Here is a 27,422-nt window from a genome sequence, read left to right as displayed (position 1 = left end):
TAAATAGGTTTGGTTGAGAGAGATAAGGTGGTAACGTTTCGAATCAAAGAGGGTTTAATGGCTGGAGATTGTTTCGCTTGAAAAAGAGAAAGAGGGAGATAGAGATGGACCGGTTTCTGGTTTGGATCGAGATAGAGAGGAGAGATAGAGAGGAGAGATAGTCAGCAATCGGTTGAATGAAGAGAGAGAGAGAGATGGAGAGTTTTGTTTCTCACCGGTTTGAATGAGGAGAGAGAGCGCGCGGAGTCCGAGAGAGATGAGAGTAAGGCTGGCATGAGTGATGGAGAGGGTTGTGTCTAATCAAGTCAGGTTGCCTTTTTTTGGGCGGGAAATGAGTGAGGGAGAGGAGAGGTAACCATTTCTTTTGTAGGGATAGAGATGTAAAATCACTTTTTGGGTTTTTTTTTAGATAATATTCCCTATTGGGTTGGATTTGGTATTTGGGCTCCTTTTTTGGGCCTTAGATTTATCCTCTCATATCGAGATTCAGAGAGCTGATGATTTTTGTTTGACTCAAAATCTGGACGTATTTGCGTGTGAGGAAGAAAGACAGAATTAATAATAAACGGCACCTGTTCACCACCGTCGAACTTCAACTTCGAATACAATCACAAACACATAACATACTACCCCCTATCCCAAGAAACACAAATCAAATAAAGAAACTTTCAGCTAGGGGTTTTCTTTTACAATGGATCTACAACCAAGTCCAAAGTCTTTTGACATTTGTATTATTACAATCACTGTAATTTATTTTAAGCTTCCCCCATTCATACCACTATACCAGTTATCTTTCTAGAGTTGGGATGAATTATTTTGAATCCCTCCAGCTTCTGTCAGCAAACCTACCAACTTACCTTCTTGATGTTTTGCCTGAACATCTGTTACCAACAAAACACAAACCCTAATTCAATCTAATTGAAGAACTCTACTAAACAAAATGGACTTGGGGTTAGAGAGAGAGAGATCTTACTGTCACAACCGCCGATGTGTTTCCCCCCAATAAAAACATTAGGTACTGTTCTTTGTCCAGTCCATTCAAGCAAAGCAGCTTGAATTTCATCACCATCGCCTTCAAATTATAAACCAAATTGAGAAAATCTAAATAAACCCTAGGAAGACGGATTCAAGAATTTAAGATAGATAAACTCACTTTCAACATCTAATTCAAGAACCTTATAAGCTGCTCCTAATTGGGTCAATAACTTCTTAACCCTAGTACAATACCCACAGTACGTCTTGCTGTCAAACAACAAAAAAGAAAAAAAACCCAAATCAATATGAAACAGAGGATTATTAGAGATGGAATTGTAGAGAGAGAAATAGTAAACCTGAAGACGACAACGGGGGTGGAAGAGACGATCTCTTTTGCCTTGGACAGAGCCATTTCTTGTTCTTCTGGGGTTCTCTTGCTTCCGTTGAAAATACTAAATAAGCCTCCCATCTCTCTCTCTCTATCTCTATCTCTATCTCTCTTTGTTCATGTGTCAATTATAGAGGGTTCCAGCAGGCTATAAACTTGCACAAATGATTAAATTTGTGGGTGCCACGAATGTATGTCATGGGGGGATACGTTTTCAGTGCGGGGAGCATTAGGTTCCCTGTTCTACCAGAATCTAAACCAGCACATCATTACCTTCTAATGGTGGGTTCTCATTGTGGGTTTGGGTGTTTTTTTAGTTGAAATTATAGGATTTTTTTTTTTTTTTTTGTTGTTGTTGTTGATTTTAAGTTTGAAATTTATGTTTATTAATCTAAAATCTTAGCAAATTTTAAGTGGTAGTCTAATTCAAATTTTAGACTTAGGAATCCTTAGAATTCAAAAACCCTAAAATTATTGGTAGCCAAATAGACGAAGGAATCTTGATTCCTACCAAATCCCACTTTTTTGTGTTTTTTTAGTTAAACCAAAACTTTTATTTATGTAAGAATTCAATCCAATACATTGCTGGTGTGTTTGGCTGCAAGATTCCCACCAAAAATGAGATTTGGTAGGAATCAAAATTCGTTGATCTATTTGGCTACCAAGAATCGTAGGACTCTTTGAGTTCTAAGGATTCCTAGTCCAAAATTTGTATTGGACTACCCCAAAGATTTGCTAGGATTTTGAATTTATAAACCTAGATTTCAAACTTAAAATTAACAAGTCTACACAATAATTATTAGAACTTTTTTTTTTTCAAGAAACTTTGATTCCCGAAAAGCATTTTTTTGTTTTTGAAAGTCGTTTTTTCCCCGAAAACTCATTTTTTCCCAAAAGTCGATTTTTCCGACAATTATTTTTCCCTCGAAAACCGATTCTTCCCCAGATAACTTTTTTTTTTCGAAACTCGATTTTTTCCCCCCGAAACTATGTTTTCTCTAAACACGTTTTTTTATCGAAAAATCGATTTTCTCGAAAAACGTTTTTTCTTTCTCAAAAACCGTTTTTTCTTTCTCAAAAACCGTTTTTTCGATAAACATAAATTTCCTGAAAACTTTTTTGTTTGCCGATTTTCGAAAAAGAAAAATTTTGGAAAAAGAATTTTCGAGGAAAAATGGCTTTCGGGAAAACTATTTTTGAAAAAAAACTGTTTACGAAAAAATTGGAAAAACGGTTCTCGAAAAAAAAATCTATGAAGAAAATGACGGTTCTCGAGTGAAACGGTATTTGAAAAAAAAACGGTTTTGAAAAAACGAGTTTCGGAAACAAGATTTCTTAAATATTTTTTAAAGAACCGTTTAAACGTACTTCAATAATAATAAATCCTAGGATTCTTATCAGTTACCAAACAAACCAAAAAAAATTACTTGGACTCGTGAATCAGTGGAATCATGAATAAAAATGACTCATGAATCCGCGGATTTATGTTTATGTCATCCAAACACACCATACATGATTTTGAGACTTTTGACTCCTTTGAGTATAACATGTTACTTTTTTTTTTTTTGAAAGAGTATAACATGTTACTTACAAAAATAAAGTACAACATTACAATAACAAAATCAAAAGACCCTAAAGGTCAAAAAATAAAAAAAGATCGTAGAGATCACAAATGAGAAGACTCTAAAGGTCTTAAGCTTTATTATACTTGAATATACGTAGGAACGATGAACCAAGTAGAGGTGGTCGATTGAATAAGATGTTATCCTCTTGATTTAATAAGTTGGTGTCCTCTTGATTTAAATGATGTTGTCCAATCTTCTTATTGGTTATCTTTCTTGTTTTTTCATCATTGTTCTAGAAAATCTAAATTGGAAGTTGTAGATGAACCAACAAATACCAACATAATGGGTGATAGATGTAGATGGGGGAATGTTGAACTCCATTTCACCATCTTAAAAAAGAAAACCCTAGATTAAATGGTTTGATTGACAGACTGTTAGAAGTCTTCAGATAAAATACTTGAGGAAAACCACGAAATCAAACAATTACTTTAACTAATTAAAGGGACTACAACTGATGATGATATATCAAGAATGGAAGAACGGTCTTCTTCCCGTACCCGAACTTTCTCCACTTCTTTCATCTACCTTAAAAGATGGAAATTAGATGGACAAACTAAGTAAAAATGTAAATCGGTAACTTCTACTTTGAGCATGAGAGAAATCCGTCGAAAGGAAGACTCTTCGCCGAACAAAACTTGATCACAAAACCACTAGTGTGATGATAAAGTAGCTTTCTCCTCGTGAGGGGGTTTATTCTGAACCAGAACAATTTGGTTTGGGTGTTGTATTAGTGTTTTAATTAAAATAGGCCAAAATAATATTAAAATATAAGTAAGAAAACATGCTGACCTTTCACTGACGGAAGATGAGGTTTTTTTTAGGAGAGAGAACGTCTGTGCTGACGTCAGCAGGCGATTTCCTCTTTCTCCTTTTGTCGTAACCCTAAATTAGTTTCAGCCTCCATCACCAACCTCCGGTCATCACCGAGCTAACGATCACACACAACCAACTCAGGAGCACATACGATTCAACCACAAAAAACGTCGATCAATCGAAAAGACACTAATTAATCAAGAAAGACAAAAAGAAGAAAACAAGGAGGACCGCTATCAAACCCTAACGCAGCCAAGCAGGGAAGTTTCTCTCACTAATAATCTTAATTACTCTGTTTACTTATCAATTATTACATCTATTAAGTAGCCTAGGCTAGACTGTTTCAATTTCCAACGGGCTGATCAACTCCCCAACCGCTGCATGTCAAGGATTCATCGTCTTTGAGTCCCTTTGTATTCCTTAGCATAGCCTCGAGTGTTGAGAGCCAGCAAGTGGCATATTTAAGAGATTCAAGTCGCGTTTTCGAGATTCCGATCCTAACAAGTGGCAATATCCTTCCCCTTTCGGCTGATTCCCGAGATTGCATGTAATCTATTCACGGATTTCTTGCTGATAATTCCCTGAAAATTTCCCTTTTCGAGGATAGTCATCATGAAGAGCTTTTAAGACCTGTATTTCAAGGGTGAGAAGATGAACAATCTCTTGTCGAGAGCCTCTATTTATTTGGGGTATTACCTTCTTCTTCTCTTCATTCTCAGCCTTTTCATGTCGACTGCTTCAGACTCTCAGCTAGTTGACTCGTTAGCAGAACAAATGTCCATCCAACTAGATCTTTCCAGTAATGGAAATCTTACCATAAGTTTTCCTAAGCCTGCAGAAAACAAAGACCTTCAAGAGATTAGTAATGGTTTCTATGCTCGTCTTTGCTGTCCTTATGTTTATGGTATAGGTTATATCAGGCGTCATTTGAATGGACAGTCCAAATTCTTCCGAGAGTGTGACATCTCCCCTGCTCCTACTGGTGTAAACCATTTCATCATCAAACCCAAGAACTCTTATGTGCGTAATGGTATTGAAGAAGGTCGTCCTTGGATCATCAGGGGAATGATGGTGGTCATGCAAGAGGTGGACTTCCCACTTAGAGGAGAGATTCCAGAACTTCTGTTTGAGCCAATGTGGTGCAGTCTATCTGGTCTTCCTTCTTCTATACAAAATAGGCATGATCTTGACATTATCTTTTCGTGTATGGGCTATATATTGCAGATACAGCCTAGGAATTTTAGTATGGTGGTCTCCTCCTATATTCGAATCCAGTTTATGTATGATGTGCGTACTCCACTTCTAGCCACACTCAACTCTATTTTTACTGATAGTGGAGTCCCTGTCAACTTCAGCTACTTCAAATTCCCCAAAGCTATCTGTCATGTTTATAGGATAGTAGAGCATTCCTTAACTCCTTGTTCTAATATCATGCCTATCTCTCCATCTATCACTCCCATGGATACTTCTCTGAATATAGTGGGAGATGGGCACAATCCTAACATGGTAGTAGCAGTTGTGCCTCAAGACCCTAGGATTCGTCAACCTACTCCTCCTCATCTCATTTTCAACCAAAAAGGCAAAAGGAAGGATTGGGATAACAGTCTGAGGATTAAACAAGAGAATATTCAATATCCTCCTGTTGCAGCCAAGAAGCAAAGAGAGTACAGGAAAGGTAGTTCGAGTTCAGGGTGGAGTCACTTAGAGAGTAGGGATTCACCACAGCTTAATGGTCCTTGGATCACAGATGACTATCAATCTGAGCCATGGTTTATTCCTTCTTTGGAGTCCATCTCTGGGTCTGAACAGTCTACAGGAGGATTCTTTGTCAACTCAGTTATTGTCACTCCTGAATCCTCAGAAGCAGTCAAGGTTAGTGAGATTCATGATCAGCCCAAGGAAGTTGAAGATTAAAGTTAGCTGGCCCAGTCTATATTTAGTTCTGTTTTTAAGTGTGTTTTAGTAAGTTTTTTGGTCAATATTCAGCTTTTATGGTAGTTTTTTGGAAACCTAATGAAATAGGTTTCTTGTGTTTCTGTATGGAGGTATGATGAATATTGAATCTCTCCATAGATCTTTTGTTAGCAGCCTTATAAGTATGGTTATGATGTGGTTTATTATTCTCTAGTTTTCCTTCTGGCATCTTTTAGTTTCCTTCGATTTGATTAGTTAGGTCTAATTTTCCATTAACAGTTCTTGTTAGCTTAACATTACTTTGTGTTATCATTAGCTAGAAGTTGCTGTATATATAGATTAGTGTTCTTCGAGTTTCTCGGCAGACAGTTGCTTGTTGGCCTTTGTAGCTAGTTGTTTGTTTTTCTTGAGTTGTTGTGCATCTGACATTTGGGTGCCTCTAGAGCATTTCTTAGTGGTAGTGGCCTGTAGAGTGTAGATAATTCCATCTAATTTTTAGTAAGTTTACTGTAGGCACCCCCACAGCAATCAGTAGTAGTAGTAGTTAGCTCTCGGGCTCTTTAATTTTATTGTCCCCTGTTATATAGGTAGTTTAAGTTCTAATCAAAATATTAGTATTAGGGCAGGATAGAAGAGAACGTTTTTAATAGAGCCATTAGTTATTATTAGTATTTTATATTAAGTATTAGTCTTATGTAGATTATTGATAGTCATCTTCTTGTTCACTCATTTTAGGTTACTTTTTTGTTGATCACTCACTTTAGGTTACTTTTTTGTTGAAATTCATTTTAGGTTACTTGTTATTCACTTTTAGTATAGTTAGTACTCTGTCTTAGCAGCCTTCGTGGCCGATAGGTTTTCTTCCTCTAAGTTATTTTTAGTTTTTGTTAGAATCTAAGTCAGTTTAGTGTAGTAAAAAAAAAAATCTACTAAGAAGTAGGAAAATGTATAGTCAGATTACTATAATAGTATAATTCCTAGAGTTTAGCTAGAATTCTTCTAGTGTAAAAAAAATAAAATAATAATAATAAATAAATATATATATAAATTCTTTAATTTTATTAGTTTTTAGATATAATATTAACTATTTGATTTCGTTTATCTTTTCCTTCTAATAGTGAGTTTTTTCCATAAGGGTCTGTTTGAAACGCGGGAAAATGGGTTGGGAAAATCGATTTTCTTAAGAAAATCGATTTTCCACTGTTTGGTACGACTAAAATAGTTGGAAAGTCAATTTTCGTTAGAAAATAAAGCTGGAAAAAGGACTCATAAATTTTCCCACAAATAAGGTGGGAAAACCACTTTCTCACCCACCATGTAAACACGCTCTCTCTCCTCCCACCCTTGTATCGGTTTCAATCTATCTCTAACAGCCATCTTCTCTCTCAATCTCATGGATGAAATTCGAGCAAACCTCACAACTCCATCTCTCTGTGATGATCTTGTTTTCAGTCCCTCTCTAATATTCAACTTTTCTCTTTCTTTATGCTTCAAGATCTTGAATGAATAATCAAAATTTGACAAATGGGGGTTCCATCTTCGAAAAGGAGTTAGGGTTTCTGGATGCTAAAAGAAAACTCAAGCAATTTGAGTGTTAGAGAGAAAGACATCTAAGAAGCTTGCTTTAAGTCCTATTCATTTCCATCTTAGCAAACCCTCGCCAGTTCAATATTCATTTCAAAATGGGTTTTCGTAGTTATCGTGTTCTGAAATTTAAGTCCTATTGATGAAGTTCAGTTTACTTTGGGTAATTACATCTTTAGTTGTCTTAAACTTTGATGCTATCTCAGCAGTTGTATCACCAACAATTCGGACAAGAAGGTAACAATTATGTTTCTTGTTTGAACCCAAATTGAGATGGGCAAGCACATATTGAATGAATTGATAATCTGAGTTTTTTTTTAGATTCAATGGAGATTGTTTTTTCTAGTATTGCTTTTTGTGATACTGTTTTGTTTGGTGGTATTGGATTTTGAGTGAATTGCTTTTGGTTGATTGAGGAGAGATAGAGAGATGGGTAGTAGTTTGTGAATGAATTAAAAGTTTACTAATGAAGAATCAAAGAATCTTGAGTTGGTACAAAACAACTGACAAGGTTGGGTTTTAATTACTTGTGCAATTGTTAGGAGTCTGATCATGAGTTCCTCTTATTTCAAGTTTTGAAGTTCTGGTTCTAACTTCTAACCATGAACAAATTGGTTGGAAACCTTCCTGTTTCTGTTGGGAATTGTAAAAGCCTTTCGAATATTTGGATTGGGAACAATAGACTTATTGGAAGCATTCCTAGTTCTATCGAGAATTTAAGTAGTCTTACATACTTCGAAGCAGATTATAACAATCTCTCAGGGGAGGTTATCCGAGATTTTCTCAATGTTCTAATCTTACTCTCTTGAATTTAGCCTTTAATGGATTTACGGATACTATTCCTTCGGAGTTTGGAGAGCTCTCAAACTTGCAGGAATTGATTCTATCTGGTAGTAGCCTAATTGGTGAAATACCAAAATCTCTTCTTAGGGGCAAGAATATTAGCAAACTCGATCTTAGTATTAACAGTTTCTTCTTTTGAGTCAGAATTCATTAAGAGGGGAGATACCTCACGAGATTGGACGTAAAACTACTTGAGCTTGATACAAGTAAATTTTTCTAATAATATGTTTACTGGTCAAGTACCCGTTTTCGGACCGTTTCAAAGGAGTCCAAATTCGAGTTTCTCAGGAAATAAAGGGCTCTGTGGAGATCCCTTAAGCACCTCTTGTGGTAATACTTTTGGATCAGATCATGTTTACCATCACTAGGTTTCATACAAGGTCATATTAGCTGTTGTTGGATCTGTTTTAGCAGTTTTTACGTCGGTATCAGTTGTCCTTCTATTTATGATGAGAGAAGAGCAAGAAAAAGCTGTCAAAGATGAAGGAAACATAGAGGAGAAAAGTGCCGATCCAGCATTGATAATAGCTGCAAATGTATTTGAGCTACCAAGAGATGGACTTCGAGCAAGTGGCATAGATAAGTTACAAGATGAGAAAAAAATGATGTGGGTTGGCAAGGAAAATGCTTTTGTTCAGTGTATGTTATCTGTTTTAAAGCTTTTAATTTACTTGTACATCTTGTGTAAAATATTAGCTTGGTTTCCTCATTACACGTCAGGTTGCTTAATTTTCGATTTGTTATCTTTAAATTCTCTAGTTTTCCTCTTAAATTCGACATCATTAGGCAACCAAAACAATATCATCCACTGGGACCTTAATGCCAGTAACCTTTTAATGGATGAAAGTGAAAGAGTTTCTGAAATGCTGATAGAGATGCATGAGAGAAACCAAAGTTTCAAGGAATTTTTTAAAGGCGCTCCAAGTTTTCCCACAACCAACCAAACACTAGAACTTGAATTTCACATAAGAAAGAAAGTCGTTTTCATTCGCATCAGAAAACAAATGGTTTTCTTACTCAGACTTTCTAACGTATCAAACGGACCCTAAGTTTTATTTCTCTGTGTATTTTGGTGGATTTCTTTGGTTTCCTTTTCTAGTGGTGGTCGTAGGAGGAGCTAGAGTATTCCTTGACTTTCTGCCCGGATTATCTCGCTTGAGTCATCCATAACCAACAATTGTTTATCATGTCTTAGTTGGAACATCAGAGGCACGTCCACTAACATCTCGAAAAAATATCTCCTCAATTTAGTGAAGATTAAACAGCCTGATATTATTTTTCTGTCTGAAACGAAGAACAGATCTCATAACATTGATAAGCATATTCCCATTAGGAAAACTTACGCTAGTCACTATGTAGAACCGACGAACAAAGCTGGAGGCCTGGCTCTTTTCTGGAAGCACCACATAAACGTGAAGATTCATCAGTCTAACGCTAACATTATTCACGCGGAAATAAAAGATTCTCTTAACTCGGCTTCCTATATAACAGGTTTCTATGGGTGTCCGTATACCAAAAATAAAATGCGGCCTTGGAAAATGCTTATCGATCTTAATGTTAACACTAATGATCCTTGGGCTGTTATAGGAGACCTTAATAGTATTCTTGATCCTCTGGAAAAAAGCGGGGGTAAAGAGATATCTAACTCACACCTTCCAAAAATTCACAATATCATTCAACTTCTAGGACTTGTAGATTTAGGTTATAAGGGTAACCCATATACTTGGACTAATCGTCAGCTGGATGGTAAGCTTATTCAAGAGAGACTGGACAGAGCGCTAGTTAATGAGCATTGGCTGAAGTCATTTCCTGATTCGAGTCTTAGCCATCTAGATACGAGTGGTTCTGATCATAATCCTATTTTTTTTGAGTTCTATTAAGACATCCAAACAAAAACCAAAGCCATTCAAATTCATTAGGACTTGGATGTCTCATCCAGATTGCCATGAGTTTATAGCCAATAAATGGAAACATCATGGTGACCCTTCCCCTCATATGATTCAACCTAGCTTGTCTCACCTAGGCAAACATCTCTCTAAATGGAATAAGGAGGTTTTTGGTAATCTTGACAATCAGATTAATAGGACGATCGATTGCCTCCAAAATAAGAATATCAACAGTAATGATATAATCAATCTGAATTGTCGTCTAGAAGAACTGTATAGGCAGCAGGAAAGTTTGTGGAAAGAGAAATCGCGCAATAATTTTATTGACCTATGAGATAAAAACACAAAATATTTTCATTCGCAGGCAATCCATAGAAACCGTAATAATAGAATCCTAGCAATTAAAGATCAAAATGGTGATTGGAAGGATGACATGGATGAGGTCACTAAGATCATCACCAACCACCTGCTCAACATCAACACTTCGTCTAATTGTGTTAGCTCTCCCAGTATCCTTGATCTTTTTCATCCAGTAATTACCCCTGCTCAAAATCTTGACATGACGTCAATTCCAGATAAATCGGAAATTGATTTGGCCATCCAATGGCTGAAGAAAGATTCTGCCCCAGGTCCAGACGGTTACCCACCTTTCCTTTTCCAAGCTAACTGGGATACTGTCAACAAAGATATTTACAAGATGGTGCAGAATTTTTTTCAGACGGCGGAACTACCTCCAGAAACTAACCACACTCATATTTGTCTTATTCCTAAAACAGTAGTTCCACAAAGTCCTGCGGACTACAGACCTATTAGTTTGCTTAATACCACTTACAAAATTATCACGAAGATTCTAGCTGAGAGACTTAAAGTGTATCTCAGTGACATCATCTCTCCATTTCAGGCAGCTTACATCCCTGGCAGACAGATCCCGGATAATATCATTATGGGTCAGGAACTCATCCATTCTTTTAAATATATGAAAGGTGCAGTAGGCTTCTTCGGGCTTAAACTGGATATGTCTAAAGCCTATGATAGAATCGAGTGGTCTTTTCTTATAGATATTATGGAGAGGTTAGGTTTCTCTGACCATTGGAGAAAAATGATATCTAACTGCGTGTCCACGGCCACAATGGCTGTGCTCATTAACGGTCACCCAGGTCCTACCTTTCATCCTACACGAGGCATTAGGCAAGGAGATCCGCTATCCCCTTTTCTCTTCACTATTGCTATGGAGGGTCTCAGCCGTATGCTTACAGCTAATATAGGAGAAGGTAGATTCTTAGGTTTTCCTACAAAAACCAGAACCTAACGATTTCTCACCTTCTTTTCGCTGATGATTGCATCATCTTCGGGAGAAATTCTATCGAGAATGTCCACAATCTTAAAACCATTTTATCCTCTTTCTGCTTGGCTTCTGGCCAAATGATTAATTACAACAAATCTAATATCTTTTACTCCAAAAATTCTCATCCAAAATTTAAACGAATCATTATGAAAACTCTAAAAGTCAAATATGCTTCAACTTCGGAAAAATACCTGGGAGCTCAATTGTTCATAGGTCCTCAGAAGACTAAAGTATTTAACTCTATTCTAGATCAAATAGACAATAAATTATCCAAATGGAATCATGCTTTCCTTTCTCAGGCTGGGCGTACGGTAGTTGTTTCGGCAGTAGCAGCAGCCATTCCCCGATATCAGATGCAATGCTTTGCTCTTCCAAAGAGTATAAGTAAACGCATAGCGACTTCTCAGAAGTCTTTCTGGTGGGGAAAATCTAAAAGTATATGTACCAAAGCTTGGTCATATATTTGTCAGCCGAAAAAATTGGGAGGTTTAGGTATTCATCATCCGCATCTGGATAACGAAGCCCTACTGAGCAAGCTGGCTTGGCGTCTCAAGACTGATTCAGATGCGATTTGGGTGAAATTCCTCAAAGCGAAGTATTTCCATCAATCTAATCACCCAGGTCCGGTGAAAGCATATCACTCCTGGATATGGAAGAATCTGAGAAGGCAGTATGATCTTATAGATAATCACATAATATGGGAAGTCCATATAGGAGAGCACATCGATATTTGGAAAGATAATTGGATTCCAGGAGAAATCCAACAACTTCAAAACACTAATAACTCTGGTTTAAATAAAGTGTCTGATCTCATTAGTAATAACAATTGGGATGAGAACATCCTTAGGCAAACTTTCCCGGATAATATCTGCAATCTCATTAAAGCTATCCCGATTCAGCATGAAGGGTCAGATAAGATGAAATGGAAGCTGACGCAATCAGGTAATTTCACGGTTAAATCCATGTACAAGCATCTTAGCTCAGCAGACCAATCTCCTCCTTCAGGAGATAACTGGAATTTTATTTGGACTTTACCCACCATTCCTCGAATCAAACTTTTCATATGGAAAATATGTACGAAAGCACTTCCGGTAAGGCAACGCATAGGTAAATACATCGGAAATATAACTAATTGTCCAAACTGCACAGAAACCGAAACTACAGAACATGCGCTATTATATTACCCCATAGCTAAGAGAATATGGTTTCACTTTAACATTATTTCTGAACAAATTCCTTCAGTTTCTGAGTGGATCATGTCTTGGCAAAATCAGGATCACACCAATTGTACGATTGGCAATTTACATTTTGTTACAATATTATGGTTCATATGGAAAATGAGATGTGATCACTGCTTTCAACAAACGGTTTATGACGTAAACAAGGTTATAGAATCGATAAAATCTTTTCCAAAAATTAGTGCAAGTAAAGTGAATCAAGATAAAACTGTCATTTCTAAATGGCAACCTCCGACTCAACCGTATGTGAAAATTAATGTTGATGCATCTTTTGTTAATGTGGTTCAAATAATAGGAACTAGTCTGATTGTACATGATTACAGGTCTAAGTTTATCTGTGCAAGTGTGAATATTGGTAGAGCAAGAAACAGTGAGGAAGGAGAGACTTTAGCTATTCTGAACGGCATTACGTGAGCAAAAGAAAACAATTACATGCAGGTCATCATTGAAAGCGACAATATAAATCTTATCAAACATTTGAATAACTCAAAGCATCAGGTTCAATGGCAATCACTCGTTCACATTCGGCAAATCGGAAACGTAAAGAAGGAGATGCAACAGGTTAAATTCCATTACATCAAGAGGGATCAAAATACTCAAGTGGACAAGTTAGCAAAATGGGCGCGTCGAAAGGAAAGAGTAAAAAAGTGGAACTGTATTCCGTATTTTCTTCTTAATATGTATTGTAATGAGACTCTGAATTAGTTTAATTATATATATACTTTTAACAAAAAAAAAAGTAAGAAAACATCAAACATTTTTCATAGCAAAAATGTAACGCCCCATATTTGTGGACCGTCTGTTGGACCGTCCTGTCCACGTGACAAGACACCAACAAACTTTCCACATGGCGGGTCATGTTTTTGAAAAAAATAGACGGAGAGAAAAAAAAAGTTTTTCTTGTGACAATTAACTCTTTTTTCTCTGACATGATGAACGACAGGACAGGGCGGAGGGATGTGGCGCCATAGGAAAGCCTTTATTTCAATCTTAGTCTTTGATTTTCAAAGCCTAAGATTTAAGGTCCTTTTCTCAAAATTATCTCTTCACACCCTTTCTTACAATAGATTAACATTGAACGAACCAAAGAACCCTTGTTTGCTAAACATCTAATTTTCATGTCCCATTATCGATGAAATTGTGAGTTGTTTAAGTTTCTTTGAATCTTACTCGATTTTCATACATTAACTTTATTTGGTTTTAGATATTTTTTTATATTTCAACTCCACTTCTGTAACTTATAGTTGTTTCCTAAAATCTTGAAGGTCTAAAAGTTTGCGCTCTAATTTCATATTTCTCTATAACTTTCACGAAAAGGTAATTTTGTAACACAAATTTTATTTTGTACATTTACATCAAGATACGGAAGAAACATCTATAGACTATAATGTAAATTCTTATGAGGATACTGATCATGAGAATTTTGGTAAAGATGATGATAGTGGACCCAAAGATGATAGTGGACCTAAAGATGATTGTGGATCCGAAGAAGAACGTGTAGAACGTGAAAATGATTTTGATCGTAATTAAAACTAATTGAATTCGTCCAGATTTGAAAAATATCCGATAATCTTGAGTTTGTGTTGAACTTTTCAAGAAATAAGTATTTTTGTCAGGATTTCCTGCAAAGAAACGAACTCTGATGGGTTACTTTTTCATGTGCTAGAGAATGAAAGCCTAGAAGCACTTCTTCCAATTGCTTAAACCTAAAATCCTCATTGAAGACATGTTTAGTTAAGATTAGACTAACGCTTAAAGGAGATGTGAAATATAAAATAATGTCGCCATTTCTTGACCATAACCATTCTCTCAGTCCTATTAAGTCTAGATTTTATAAATGCAATAGAAACATCAAGCTATCCGTGAAAAAAAAACTTTAAAATTGCACAATAGAGCAAGAATTCAAGTATGTAAAATTTTTGGCCCGATTGTTGAAGATGCACATGGTTATGACAACTTAACTGAGTGACAAAAAATTATTGTCAGAATTACCTAGCAAAAGTTAAGCGATTGCGTCTTGGTGAAGGCGATGTAGTTACAGTCAACATTATTTCTTGAAGACGCAATCACAAAATAAAGTTTTTTTTTCTATTGTATGGACCATGATGGAAAAGGTAGACTGAAAAATATATTTTGGGCCAATGAAAAGAGTAAAAAATCTTATAAAGAATTTGGGATGTGGTCACACTTGACACGACTTACTTGACTAGCAAATACGAAATGCTATTTGCTTCATCTGTCGGGTAAATCATCATGATCATACATTCTTACTCGGGAAGTCTTGTTTCAAATGAAGACATAAACACATTTGTTTCGTTGTTTCAAGCATGACTCGCTTGTATGATAATTATCATCCTCAAGGAATAATTACAGTCCAATGTAAGGACATGCAGAATGTCATTGTGAAAGTCTTTCATGACATTAGGTATAGATGGTGTTTATAGCATATAGTGAAGAAGTTTTCTGTAAAGCTCAGTAATAATAAACAAAAGATCAGATCAGTTCGATATTTCACCATTTAATATATGATTCACAAGATCCTAGAGAATTTGAAAAAGGTTGCATAAAAATTCTTGACATGTACGGTTTACATCAGCATAAATGATTGGGTAAACTATACGCAAATAGGCATCATTAGGTTCAAATTTACTTTAACAACAGGTTTTGGGCATTCATGTCAAGTACACACGAAGTGTAAGTGCACATGTTTTTGCGATAATTATGTTCATTGCAAAGCAACTCTAAACCAATTTGTTGAACAATATGGTCGTGCATTAAAAGATAAAACCCAAAAAGGAAGCGAAGGCAGACTTTAGGTCATATGGTCACAAGATACCATGTGTAACTCGATATACAATGGAAAAACAAGCCCAACAAGTGTACACCACAAAGAAATTCAAAGGTTTTCAAAATGAACTAATTGAATTCTTATATTCAAAGAAATACATAGTTACCGAGATGACATGTTTACCGTACATGACATACGCACTGATATTGTCATTGGAAAAGATATGTAGAAAAGAGTGGTTTATAAAGTTCATTGCAGTCAAACGAGTGGTAGTGTACCTTGTAGTTGTTTTATATCCAAGTCTAATGACTTGTTGTGTGAGCATTACATATTGGTGTTGCTTGATTTTGGTAGACTTCATTCCAGAGAAGTACGTTCTCCGTAGATGGAGAAATGATGCTACAAAATTAATTGGATATGATGATTGGCCATTAAGCGAGAATCTTCGTACTTATGATCAATTATGTCGTGCATTTACTGAACTTGGAGACTTGTCGTGCGACGATGATCGTCGTTGTGAACGATACATTAAGTGGTTCGAGATTGACAAAAAAAACCCTTACGTTTAAACAAAGTGTTAATCCACCTCGTCTCTCAAGAACTAATATAGATAGCAGTTTGAATGCTAATGGTAATGAAGAAATCTTGCCTGATCCGCATTATGTTAGGCGTAAGGGACTACCTCGTACATGGAGGTTGAAGTTACAATTATACTTTTCTTCGAATCGAAAAAAAAAAGATGTCCAGTAACAAAAGAAGCTAGGAGTGCGGCTAAAAGCACCCGCCCAAACTCATGTTGGCACCCGACCAAAGCCCAAACAGGGAGATGCTCCATGTGCAATCCTGGTGCCTGCCAACATCACTTTGAGCCGGCGTTTTTAGCCCCTCACATATGTATTACGTATTCAAGATTTTTTGTTTTCAGTTTTTTTTTGAGTTAATTCCTATATGGCCCCCTACTTTGTGACCAGCTTCCTTTATGGCCCCCTTTTTTTCGTTAATTCAAATATGGCCCCCTATTTTCATGTAAATGTCAATATTACCCTTCTTAATTCTAAATTTAAAACATTTAAAAAAACTTATTTCCACCTCACCCCTCTCTCTCCACCTCATCTCTCTCTACAACTCACCCCTCTCTCTCTCTCCAATTCACCTCTCTCTCTTACCAACTCACTCCTCTCTCTCTCTCCAACTCACCTTCATCTTCTCCGAATATAGTCGCCGGCCGGCGACCTCCAAAAAAAAAAAAAAAAATTTTTTTTTTCCTCTCATCTCTCTCTCTCTCTAAAAACTCCGGCGAAGGGGGTTTCCCTTCGCCGGAGCCGTGAACAGACCAGATATGGTCTGTTCACGAACAGACCGATCTGGTCTGTTCACGGCAGACCTTCAAAGGTCTGCTCGAGAACAGACCAGATCTGGTCTGTTCACGAGCAGACCTTTGAAGGTCTGTTCATGGCAGACCTTCAAAGGTCTGCTCGTGAACAGACCAGATCTGATCTGTTCACGAGCAGACCGTTAAAGGTCTGCCGTGCTCCGGCGAAGGGAAACCCCCTTCGCCGGAGTTTTAGAGAGAGAGAGTTGAGAGATTTTAAAAAAAAAAAATAAAAAATTTAGAGAGAGAGAGGAGAGAGAAATTTTTTTTTTTTAGGTTTGAAGGTGGCCGGCCGGAAAATGCCAGAGAAGAAAGGGGTGAGTTGAAGAGGGAGAGAGGTGAGTTGGAGAGAGAGAGAGGTGAGTTGAAGAGAGAGAGGTGAGTTGGAGAGAGAGAGGTGAATTGGAGAGAGAGAGAGGGGTGAGGTGTAGGGAGAGATGAGGTGGAGAGAGAGAGGGGTGAGGTGGAAATATTTTTTATTTAATGTTTTAAATTTATTATTAAGAAGGGTAGTAATGACATTTACCTGAAAATAGGGGGCCATATTTGAATTTACGAAAAAAAGGGGGCCATAAAGGAAGCTGGTCACAAAGTAGGGGGCCATATAGGAATTAACTCTTTTTTTTTAATGTCTATTCATCTATAAAAGTTGATAAGATGAATTCAAGATATTTTATAGAATAGAAACTTTAAAATATATAATAGTCATTGTCATTTAGGGTCCGTTTGTTATGCGAGAGTTTGTGAGTAAGAAAATCCAACCTTTTCTAATAGGTAAGAAAGTCAATTTTTCTGAGTAAGAAATGATGCTTAGAACTGTTTGGTAGAGTTGTGGGAAATGCAGAGTGCCTTCAAAAAATAATGTATAAATTGGACATTTAAGGATGGTTTTATATTGTAATATATAAATTGGGCTTTGAAGGGGCGTGCCTTCAGAATTTCGTTTCAATGTCTTCTTCCTTCTCTTCCCCAAATGATCATCATCAACAACCCAACTCTTAACTTCATTAATACTAGTCAAATGGTGATGCAATTTAAGAAGATCAACAACACCACAACCATGTCACAAGTGAAATTGTCATGAAATCATCAAGTCATCTATTCCAATCTCTGTCAAAAAAAAAAGTCATCTATTCCAATCCCATTCTTCTCAATGTGAGCATGAACCCAACAATTTGAATGTTTTTAGTATTTGCATAAGGACCTTGGAGGATAGTAAAACAATGAAGTAGTTTCCTTGAACAAATTGATTAATTTGTTAAATGTGATGTGCGAAATTCCAAATTTTGACAAAGAACAGGGTTGACAATAAGCATCCTTTTATATGTTTATTTTGTCATTCTGTGGTGAAAGTATTGACAAGAAGCATCCTTTTATAGTTCATGAGCATATTTTAAAGCATTCCAAGAAACTAATTTTCTCTCACACATTTCATCAAATAGTTCATGAGCATATTTTAAATCTTCAAAGCTCCAAAACCCATGAATCAGTTGAGAGACAAGAAATGACAGAGATCCATTAGGGTTCAAATTCGGATGATTTCTTACCACCGCAAGAACATATTCGTGATTCTCTTCAATACCAGCATAACTCGAATGATTTCTTACCACGCATAGAAGAATTCGTCATAAGCAGCCTCTGTCTATCGTTCCGAAACCCTAACCGGCATAACTTTGTGATTCTCTTCAATACCATCGTTAGTCCAAGAAACTTCTTCTTCTTCTTTCTTACCACCGCAGTGATCTGGTCTTCTTGTGATGTTGATTTCGATCTTGAATTGATTTGGATTGAGAAAGAACACCCAGAACATTGCTCGACAAGAGAGAAAGAAAGATTGTGAGAAGCAAAATTACAGAACTATCCTTATAGAGGAGAGAGAGCGCAAGAATTGGCCAGAGTCGGTAAGAAATGGGTTTTCCCATCTCAAAGGTGGTAAAATTTTTAGGCCATTTTGCACACCTTTTTTTCTCACGAGAAATCCATTTTCTTACTCATGGGTGCAATAAAGATCAAGATTTACATTTTAAATTAAAATGTTGATTGTATTTTGGTTATACATTCATGGTGTGTTTGGTTGCAGGATTCCTAAGTAGGATTCCTATCAAAAGTGGAATTTGGTAGGAATCATGAATCCTTGGTTTGTTTGGCTACCAAGAATCCTAGGACTTTTGAATCCTAAGGATTCCTAATTCCAAAATTTGTATTGGACCAAAATCCCACCCTACCCTCTAGGATTTGCTAGGATTTTGGATTAATGAAGCTAAATTTCAAACTTAAAATCAACAAAAAAAATATTTCATTCTACAAAATCATTATTTTTTTTCAAAATCATTATTTCTTTCAAAAATCATATTTTTTCTAAAGACGTTTAAAAATACTCAAATAACAATAAATCATAGGATTTTTAGTTGCCAAACAAGCCAAAAAATATTACTTTGATTCATGAATCCGTGGAATCATGAATTCCAAGGACTCACGAATCCGCATCATGAATTCCAAGGACTCATGAATCCGCGGATTCATGAATCCGCCATCCAAACACACCATCGAGATATTTTTATTTCAAATTCCTTTCCTTTTTTTACAATTTGAGGATGTCTGTCAGATGCTTGTAAGAAGTTGCTAACTTTAACACGAAGCCAATAACATTTGATTAACTCATCAAATATCAAACCATATTCAATTCGATCTAATGAACTTCTAATATGAGATGTTATATCTGGAAGAATAAAAGCAATTAAATTTCAAAAGTTTACCTCTTTTGGATTGGAAGGTGTGCATAATGTTGAATTTTGTGCAAAAAATTAACTGAAATTTGGTATGTTGAAGGTACACAACTTCAAATAAAGATACAAAATAAATAGATAAGAAGCGTGTGACAGTAGTCTCACTGTAAATACACTCAATGGCAAACGGGAACTCACATGGTGTTCCTAATTCAATTTTGGTAGATAAACTTTTTTAAGCTTGCTCACTTCATCCGTCTAACTACAACCACAAAATTAAATAATCTGTTCCCTTTTCGTAACTTATTAAATTAATTAATACCATAAAACAAGGAGATTCGGTACATACTCACGATGATACTGGTGCATGGAGCTTCTCATCAAGATTCTGAGCAACAGCATCAATGAATTCTTCAGTATTCAAGTATAAGTCTCTTGATACCCTATAAACACCACAAGCACCAATCCCATTAGAGAAATGGAGCAAATTTGGAGAAAATTTTGAGCTACTATGATTTATAGAGAGGTGTATACTGTATAGAAATGTAAAAGAAAGAAAAATCAGAGATAGAGAATGGAAGGAGAAAGCTCACTTGGGTCCATGACTAAGAAGAGCAAGATCCTTGGTCATTTTCCCTGCTTCCACTGTTTCAACACAAGCTTTCTCTAGCTTCGAAACAAAATTTGATAATTGATCGTGTTTATCAAGCAAGGCCCTGTAGAAATATAATCAATTGAAACAAGAACAAGAAACAATTCATAGACGATCTACGAAAATAAATGGTAAGTTAATAACAATAACTGAGTCCCAATAGACCCAAGTCTTTTCACCACCTTACGTGTTTGAGAATTGAGATTAATAAATGGACATAACGAAGTTTGAGACTTGAAACTGGTAAAAGTATATGATGATTAAAACGGATCGTGATTTGGGAGATAAAAGGTACCTATGCTCAAGGCCCCTTGTCCATGCAAATATAGAAGCGATACTATTAGTACTAGTTTCTTGCCCTTTCTGGTGTAGGCGAAAATGTCGAGTGACAGTTCCATGAGCAGCCTCAGCTTCTAATGTCTTGCCATCAGAGGATAACTGCATAAAACAGAAAAAGTACTCATTGTCTATCAGTAAAGAGGGCATGTCCAAATTCGTAATTAAATAAGTCAAAATGGGAAACATGGAAAACTGAAACTAAGATAATACGAACCAATACAGATGTCATTAAGCCAAGAGAACCAAACCCTGCATTTATCAACCAACATTTAGGTGGAGAGGATATTATAAGAATTAAAAATCTACAAATATAATTTGTAAGGAAGAAAATAAATCAGTTCATGAAAATTGAGTAGATGGAAGAAGCTCAAGTTTGAACTAGCTAAAAGAAACTAAATGTTACGAATAGCCTTATAGCGACATGCTGGAAAAATAGTTGCATAATATAGGATAAAGAAGGTGATCAGTAAGGATGTCCTAATGTCGAGGAAGGAGTCTTGCATTTGTTCTAGGGTACCTGGAGGATTTGATCTTCTAACATAATGATTTTTTAAGAAGATATTTTGAAGAATCATGCAGATCCACTAGAATCTCCAAGTTTATTGGCAACTTAAAAATAAGGTCTCAATAAATGTTCTATTGAGAGCATGAAAAAGGATTCGAACAATTATTTGCTCGTTACACTTGTAACTCAAAAACTAGAATCGTACCTTGAGCAAGAAAATCACTCTGAACATCTCCATCATAATTTTTGCAAGCCCATACATATCCACCTTCGCTTTTTAGTGCATATGCCACCATGTCATCAATTAATCGATGCTCATACCTGTAACTCATAAGGGTTTATTGGTTACTTAGGGTACATAGAAAACATATTCAGAGAGTGATGAAAATAAAAAAATACACGGACCATATGGAATGCTCTTCAAACTTTTTCTTCCAATTCTTTTCGTATACCTCCTGGAAGATATCCTTAAACCTGCAAAGGTTCCATGACTTATAAAATATGGAATTTGCATCTTCTAGATAATAATCTAATAGTCTAAAAGACTAATACTACTTACAAAAGAAACTAATAGGCTAATACAGAAGCACCTCAGTAACTATCGTTATTGGCAAAACTAAAGTGTACCTTCCATCGTATTTCTTGAGGATTGTGTTTTTGGTGCTCAAATAAAGGGGCCATTTCTTTGCAAACGCCATCGCCATTGACGACTCAGCAAAAACTCGAATTGACTGAAAACGTCATAAAATCCTCAAAACATTGTCGAAAAGGTTAGCAAAGTATTCTTTGAAAGAAAAAAGAACAAAATGAACCTCATCAACATTGTACATAGCCAGTCCAATTCCAGGACCCTTGAAATCATAAACATCAAGCTCTTCCGGTGTGCTTCCGTCTTCTGGGACTGAACAAAAGCAAAAAAACAAAGACAAAATAGAAAAAAGAAGCATACAATTTCATCAGTTAAAAGGTTTAAAGCTCTGGAGTCTGGAGATGGCTAAATTTCATATCATCTTACCAAAGACCATTTTAAGCTTCCCTGGTCCTTTAACAACCAAATCAGTTGCACGATATTGGTCACCAAAGGCATGCCTACCAATGCATATTGGTTTTTTCCAACCTGTGAACTTAAGGTGTTAATACTGAAATAAAATACCGAATACCTAAGACATTGTAACATCGCTGATTCTTTAAAAGACGTACCAGTAACAATTCGAGGGATATTCTGGCACATGATAGGTTCACGGAAAACAGTACCTGAAAAATATATTACATTTATTCAATTTATTTGAATATTTGATTAAGATAACTATGAACATTACTTTCAATAAGACAAACTTATGGGAACAATTTATTTTGTAAAAGAAAAAAAATTGATTGCATTTGTTACACCTATCCTCACAAATAATACATGCCACTAAATAGGTATCAAGTGTATATAATACAATCAGATCAAAATGTCACATGACACTACGATTTAGGAAATTCCTGGAGCAACCTGCGATATGAGAAGTACAAATTACAAACCATTCAAAATGTTTCTTATTGTCCCATTGGGACTCCTCCACATAGCTTTCAGTCCAAACTCCTTGACTCTAGCCTCATCTGTATTGTGTAACATGAAACGCCAAATTAGACCACCTAGACTGTGTGTCGAAGGCAAGAACAACTATAAACTAAAGAAATGTCCAAAAGGAATTCATACATTTTACAACAATTATTATCACATTTAATAAAGATTCTTATGGCCAAAGGTGATCTATTACCTCAAGATTGAAACTTTTATACACTATTTCTAGATTCAGTTCGCCTTCATCCTAATATCAAGAAATTTCGTTCAAATCTTCCAAAGAATACGGCTTTCTGGATGTTTAGATGATACCTAGACAGATGGATCTTATATGAATCGTATGATGAAGTACCACATGAGTGGATATATATGAATTCTAGTTTTAGATACCTTAAAATCAAGTAAGAAATAGATAACAATTATATACATTTTCCAAAAAATTTAAAGCATTAGTTTGATTTGATGTACAATTGCTAGTGGGACATCATAAGGGATATTTTTCTCACGCGAAAAGAAAATGTGCACGACAATTTTTTGAGTTCCTCAAGAACTTCCTACTATATACGATTACTTTTACTGTCTCTCTGCAATGCAACCAGTATGGCAGTTCCGTATAACCATGTTTACCTAGCCCTAACCGTATAACTAGACTGTGATAATCATATTAAAGCGTGAACCTCACCAGGTGTAATTGTTGCACACTTTACAGCGACGTTATACCTGCAACAAGTGAAAAGTTACATAAAACGGTACAAGGTCGATCGCATTCAAACAATATATTCCAACATCTTATTAACAATTACTAAAACCCAATTATAAGCACTGAATAGTATCACCAATGCCATCAAATAAAGTCTATAATCTTTCTTTTCCCGAAATGTGTTTGCTGAGACACTAATACATCAAAGAAAAAACTCTTCGACTTCGTCACTAATACGTTATAACTAGGGTAGACAAGCATATCTCTTAACGGGGGCAATGAACATAATTTCTATTTACTTATGTACTTGTAAGTTGTAACAATTCTTCTCTTGTATCGATTGGATTTAACAAAGGTTGGTAATAACTAAATACAAAAAATCTTTTGTAATCAAATCAATCAAGAGATATACTCACTTAAGAGTAGCTTCAGCACTTTCGACAGTAACACGGTCATCAGTTGCATCACGATTTAAGATACCTAAATCGAAGTACTTTATATCTAAATCCAAGTAAGGATTGATAAGCTAAAACAATCATCAAACCAAAAACAAAAATCAAACTCCAAACATAATTGAAAACAGTCAAAAAACACAATCTCAAACAAGAAAATTGATCATAAATAACTTAAAAAAATAAAATCAAAACCTAACCTTATCTTTGATCATCGTCCAAATGACTCTAGTCATTTCATCGCCTGTAGTCAATGATTTATAGAAACTCAACGTAAGATGACGAAGTAAGTGAATAAAATTAGATAGAGATGGTAAGAAAACTCACCGTCCATTTCGACGATTGGATTCTGAACTTTGATTTTATCCATGGCGGAGGCAGAAGCGAAACAACGAAGAGAAACGTTACTGAAACAATCGGATGTTCTGTTCTGAGTTCTGAAAAGGACTCCATTGAATGATCTTGGAGGAGATGAGTAGGCAGAAAAATTAGGGTTTCTAAAGGGGGATAGAGAGGAAGAAGAAGGAGAGAGTAGGGAAGCGCCAGCCATGGCGCGTAAACGAATGCCCATCAGCATTTACAGAATTAGAGTTCCGAAAGTGGACTGGCAGGGCTCTGCGGCTATACTTCGTATTGAGGGAAAGTGGTTGATTCTAGATTTCGCTTGGAGTGCATAAACGCGCACTTGTTAAAGTTGGGATGGAAATTGGGTCAAATGGACCTCTTTTATGATCATTTTCCTTAGATAACCCCGCTTTGATTGGATATTAGTAGGTATACCCCGTGCTTTTGGTGTCCTGTTTTTTTTTTTCCGACATTTTACGCGTATGAACAACTATCTGGGATACTACTAGGTGTATCCTGTACTTTAGGCGATGTGTTTTTTCTGAACATTGTACGTGTATGTATTTAGTGAACACTAAAAATTAAGATTTGTGAAATTTATTTCAAAAGGATGGTACAGTACAATCAAACAACACTATATTTGAGGGCTTTTAACAATCCTAAAAAAGAATATAGTAGTCGTCTCTCTGCCGTTTAGGGCTTTTTCTCTGAGAAATTGAGTTCTCGCCGGACACCATAACCAGGGTATGGTAGATCGGCAAAACCCTAGTCATCACCTTGATTATTCTACGAATACAATGGAAAAAGACCTAGAAACAATGGTTACGCTAATGGGAAACCTAATGGGAAAGGAACATGAAAGAAGAGTAAAGCTGAGTGAGGCAGACACAAAATCGAAAGATGAAGGCAGGAAAAGCTTGGTAATAAAACTAATATCAGGGAGAACCATAAACATGAATATACTTAAGGAAATCTTATTCAGGGCATGGAAACCCATAGGTAAAATCTGGGTGAATGAGTTCTGTGACAACTCCTACCTCATAAATTTTGAACTTATGGATGATAAAGAGAAGGTTGAGGAGGGATCACCATGGTACGTCCAAGATGACCTAATGCTATGGGAAAGATGTGAACGAAACAAGCTCCCGTCAGACTATAAGTTTAACAAGATAGATTTTCACGTTCAAATTCATGGATTACCAGTTGAGTACTTGACGATTGAGGCGGTGAGAAAGATTGGTCTTATGATAGGAGAACCAAAACCTATTCCTGCCGATGAGGTAAGCAAGTGGGGGAGATATGCCAGAATTAGAGTTAGCATAAATGTTACACAAGCCTTAAAACCAGAGGTGAAGATTGAGTTATCTAATAACAAGTTATGCACATTAGTAATAAAGTATGAAAAATTAATCAGATGTTGCTACTACTGTGGAAAACTTGGCCATATAATGGCTGATTGTGAAACAAAGGCGAAGGTTCGGGAAGCAATATCTGACAAGTGGCCGGTAGAGATACAAGAGAAAGCTAAAGAACTATTATTACCAAGGTTTAGTGGTAGTATGAAAGCAGAATTTAAACCCAAAAATCACCTTCAGAAAAATAAGATGATCGGAGAAGAAAGCGATGGACGAAATTCGGTGAAGGCAAATACAAGAAATCGGTTACCCCGAAAAGCTGGCGAAAACAACTCTAACGATCTTGAAAAGGTTCCTAACCGGAACCAGTATGTGAATTTGGATGGGGAAGCTACTCATAATCATGAATCACTGTTAGGAAACTCTACCAAAACTACTATCCAATCCGGGCTTGACGAGGATACTATCTCTGAAATTGCCATTATACCGTTAAAAAACAATAGAAACTTGCAAGACCGGAACGATTCTATACTATCAAATAATGGGAACGTTTTGACTGGTCCAGGGGTGGAGAATTCGGTTGGGAAGGGTGAACAAACTGTAGGGAATAGTCTATTGGGCTCTAAAACAATTATACAATCGGGAAAAGAAACTCTCAAAGAACAGGAATGCTTACAAACACATTCACCAATGGATATTGAATTGGGAAGAGAACAACTTCTGAGCAGACCCATTAATGAAATGAATGAAGGCAAGAAGTTAGATGAGGAACAAAGTTGGAAAGAAGGACGACTTGAATCAGATAAAGAGCAGGCAATGTGTAAGAATATGACGCAACTTGATCGCTTTGAGCATATGCATAGCCGTGGTTTTTGGAGGAAATTAGCTAGAGAAGTGAACAAATTCTAACCTGCAGAAACCGAATTGAATTTAAAAATTACAAAGAGAGGTAGGGACATGAGTATTCAAGAGGTTGAAATAGTGGAAGAGAGTGGTAAAAGAAGAAAACTGGATGATGAACTTGTTGAAAAGGAAAGGGTGACGGCGGCCAGCCCCATAAGGCCGCTCAACCAATGATAGTACAAAGTTGGAACAGTCGGGGAGTGGGGAATGCTCCGACAATTCTGTCCGTGAATACATTCCTCCGGGTAATTAAACCATCCATTATTTTTTCGTTTGAAACGAAATTATCACAACAATCATCGGATCGTTGGATTCAACAGTTAATTTACAAGAATTACTTTATAGTGTCGTCTGTGGGACTAAGTGGAGGCTTATGGTTGCTTTGGGATGACGAAATTGATATTGAAATTGTGACATCTTCGAGTAATCACATACACTCAAGGATTAAGGAGATAGGGAAAGGAGAAAGGGGAGCTTATTATCAGTATATGGACCTCCTTGTACAAATAACAGAGAACATTTTTGGAACTTCTTACGAGATTTTGCTACTCAAACACAAGAACCTTGGTGCGCAATGGGTGATTTCAATGCGATTTTAATGGAGTCCGAAAAATGGGGAGGGAGATTAAACAAAAAAGCTGCAGAACAGTTCAAAGAGATGGTTCATGATTGTAATCTGATAGATTTGGGGTATTCGGGACCTGCCTATACATGGTCCAACGGTCGTGGAATTTCACATCACATCAGGGAGAGGTAAGACCGAGTACTTGTGAATCCAGATTGACGTATTCGATTTCAGGGTGCGCTAGTAAAACACTTGCCAAGAGTTAATAGCGACCATGCACCAATTATCTTAAATACTTCTAAATCTCATATTAAAGGACCGATTCCATTTAGGTTTGAGGCACATTGGGTGATTCATGAGGAGTTTGAGGACATGATGAAGGAGAATTGGAACCAAATTACTGGAGATTTTTCCCAGAAATTGAAATGGCTACTAGATTGACATACTGAAGTAAAAGGAGGTTTGGTCAATTATTTGAACAAATTAAATTGGCCGAAGCCTAGTTGATGGAGATTTAAAATCAAACACCTACTGAGGTTGGT

General features: G+C 36.3%; 4 protein-coding genes and 1 long non-coding RNA gene across 6 annotated transcripts; 3 read left to right on the top strand and 2 right to left on the bottom strand.

Moving 5' to 3' along the window:
- Positions 1-537: 537 nt before the first annotated feature.
- GRXC1 (Thioredoxin superfamily protein) lies at positions 538-1,651 on the bottom strand. The gene is made up of 4 exons (XM_086654228.1): positions 1,332-1,651; positions 1,154-1,242; positions 974-1,072; positions 538-881 (listed from the first exon to the last, which is right to left on the bottom strand). Exons 1-4 carry the CDS (start codon positions 1,442-1,444, stop codon positions 796-798), a joined length of 387 nt encoding a protein of 128 aa, XP_086510354.1. The 5' UTR covers positions 1,445-1,651; the 3' UTR covers positions 538-795.
- A 5,195-nt stretch (positions 1,652-6,846) lies between these two features.
- Positions 6,847-8,871, top strand: LOC147567629 (uncharacterized). Its single transcript, XR_015230810.1, has 2 exons — positions 6,847-7,416; positions 7,479-8,871. It is a non-coding gene; the product is annotated as an uncharacterized LOC147567629 (long non-coding RNA).
- Positions 8,872-9,665: 794 nt separating this feature from the next.
- Positions 9,666-10,022, top strand: LOC147567628 (uncharacterized). The gene has a single exon (XM_086657456.1). It carries the CDS (start codon positions 9,666-9,668, stop codon positions 10,020-10,022), a length of 357 nt encoding a protein of 118 aa, XP_086513582.1.
- Positions 10,023-10,461: 439 nt separating this feature from the next.
- On the top strand, positions 10,462-15,968 carry LOC147567627 (uncharacterized). The gene is made up of 4 exons (XM_086657455.1): positions 10,462-11,299; positions 11,623-12,480; positions 13,972-14,133; positions 15,754-15,968. Exons 1-4 carry the CDS (start codon positions 10,462-10,464, stop codon positions 15,966-15,968), a joined length of 2,073 nt encoding a protein of 690 aa, XP_086513581.1.
- Positions 15,969-19,530: 3,562 nt separating this feature from the next.
- Positions 19,531-24,425, bottom strand: LOC147567626 (isocitrate dehydrogenase [NADP]-like). Of its 2 annotated transcripts, none has more exons than XM_086654227.1 (16): positions 24,040-24,425; positions 23,913-23,956; positions 23,677-23,786; positions 23,243-23,280; positions 22,518-22,595; positions 22,194-22,247; positions 22,009-22,110; positions 21,806-21,894; positions 21,621-21,724; positions 21,399-21,467; positions 21,199-21,314; positions 20,703-20,737; positions 20,445-20,587; positions 20,091-20,213; positions 19,847-19,940; positions 19,531-19,755 (listed from the first exon to the last, which is right to left on the bottom strand). In XM_086654227.1, the coding sequence occupies exons 1-15, from the start codon at positions 24,287-24,289 to the stop codon at positions 19,847-19,849; spliced, it is 1,449 nt and encodes a 482-aa protein (XP_086510353.1). In that variant the 5' UTR covers positions 24,290-24,425; the 3' UTR covers positions 19,531-19,755. The 2 variants fall into 2 exon arrangements, with proteins under 2 accessions (XP_086510353.1, XP_086510352.1); XM_086654226.1 differs by having other exon boundaries at positions 19,531-19,759; positions 24,040-24,413.
- Positions 24,426-27,422: the final 2,997 nt, after the last annotated feature.

The sequence above is a fragment of the Eschscholzia californica genome, unplaced genomic scaffold, assembly GCF_041429995.1.
Source record: "Eschscholzia californica isolate CP2 unplaced genomic scaffold, dmEscCali1.0.p SCAF_1, whole genome shotgun sequence".
NCBI lineage: Eukaryota > Viridiplantae > Streptophyta > Magnoliopsida > Ranunculales > Papaveraceae > Eschscholzia > Eschscholzia californica.
Note: the sequence above shows the minus strand (reverse complement) of the source record. Positions and strands in the feature narration are given on the sequence as shown.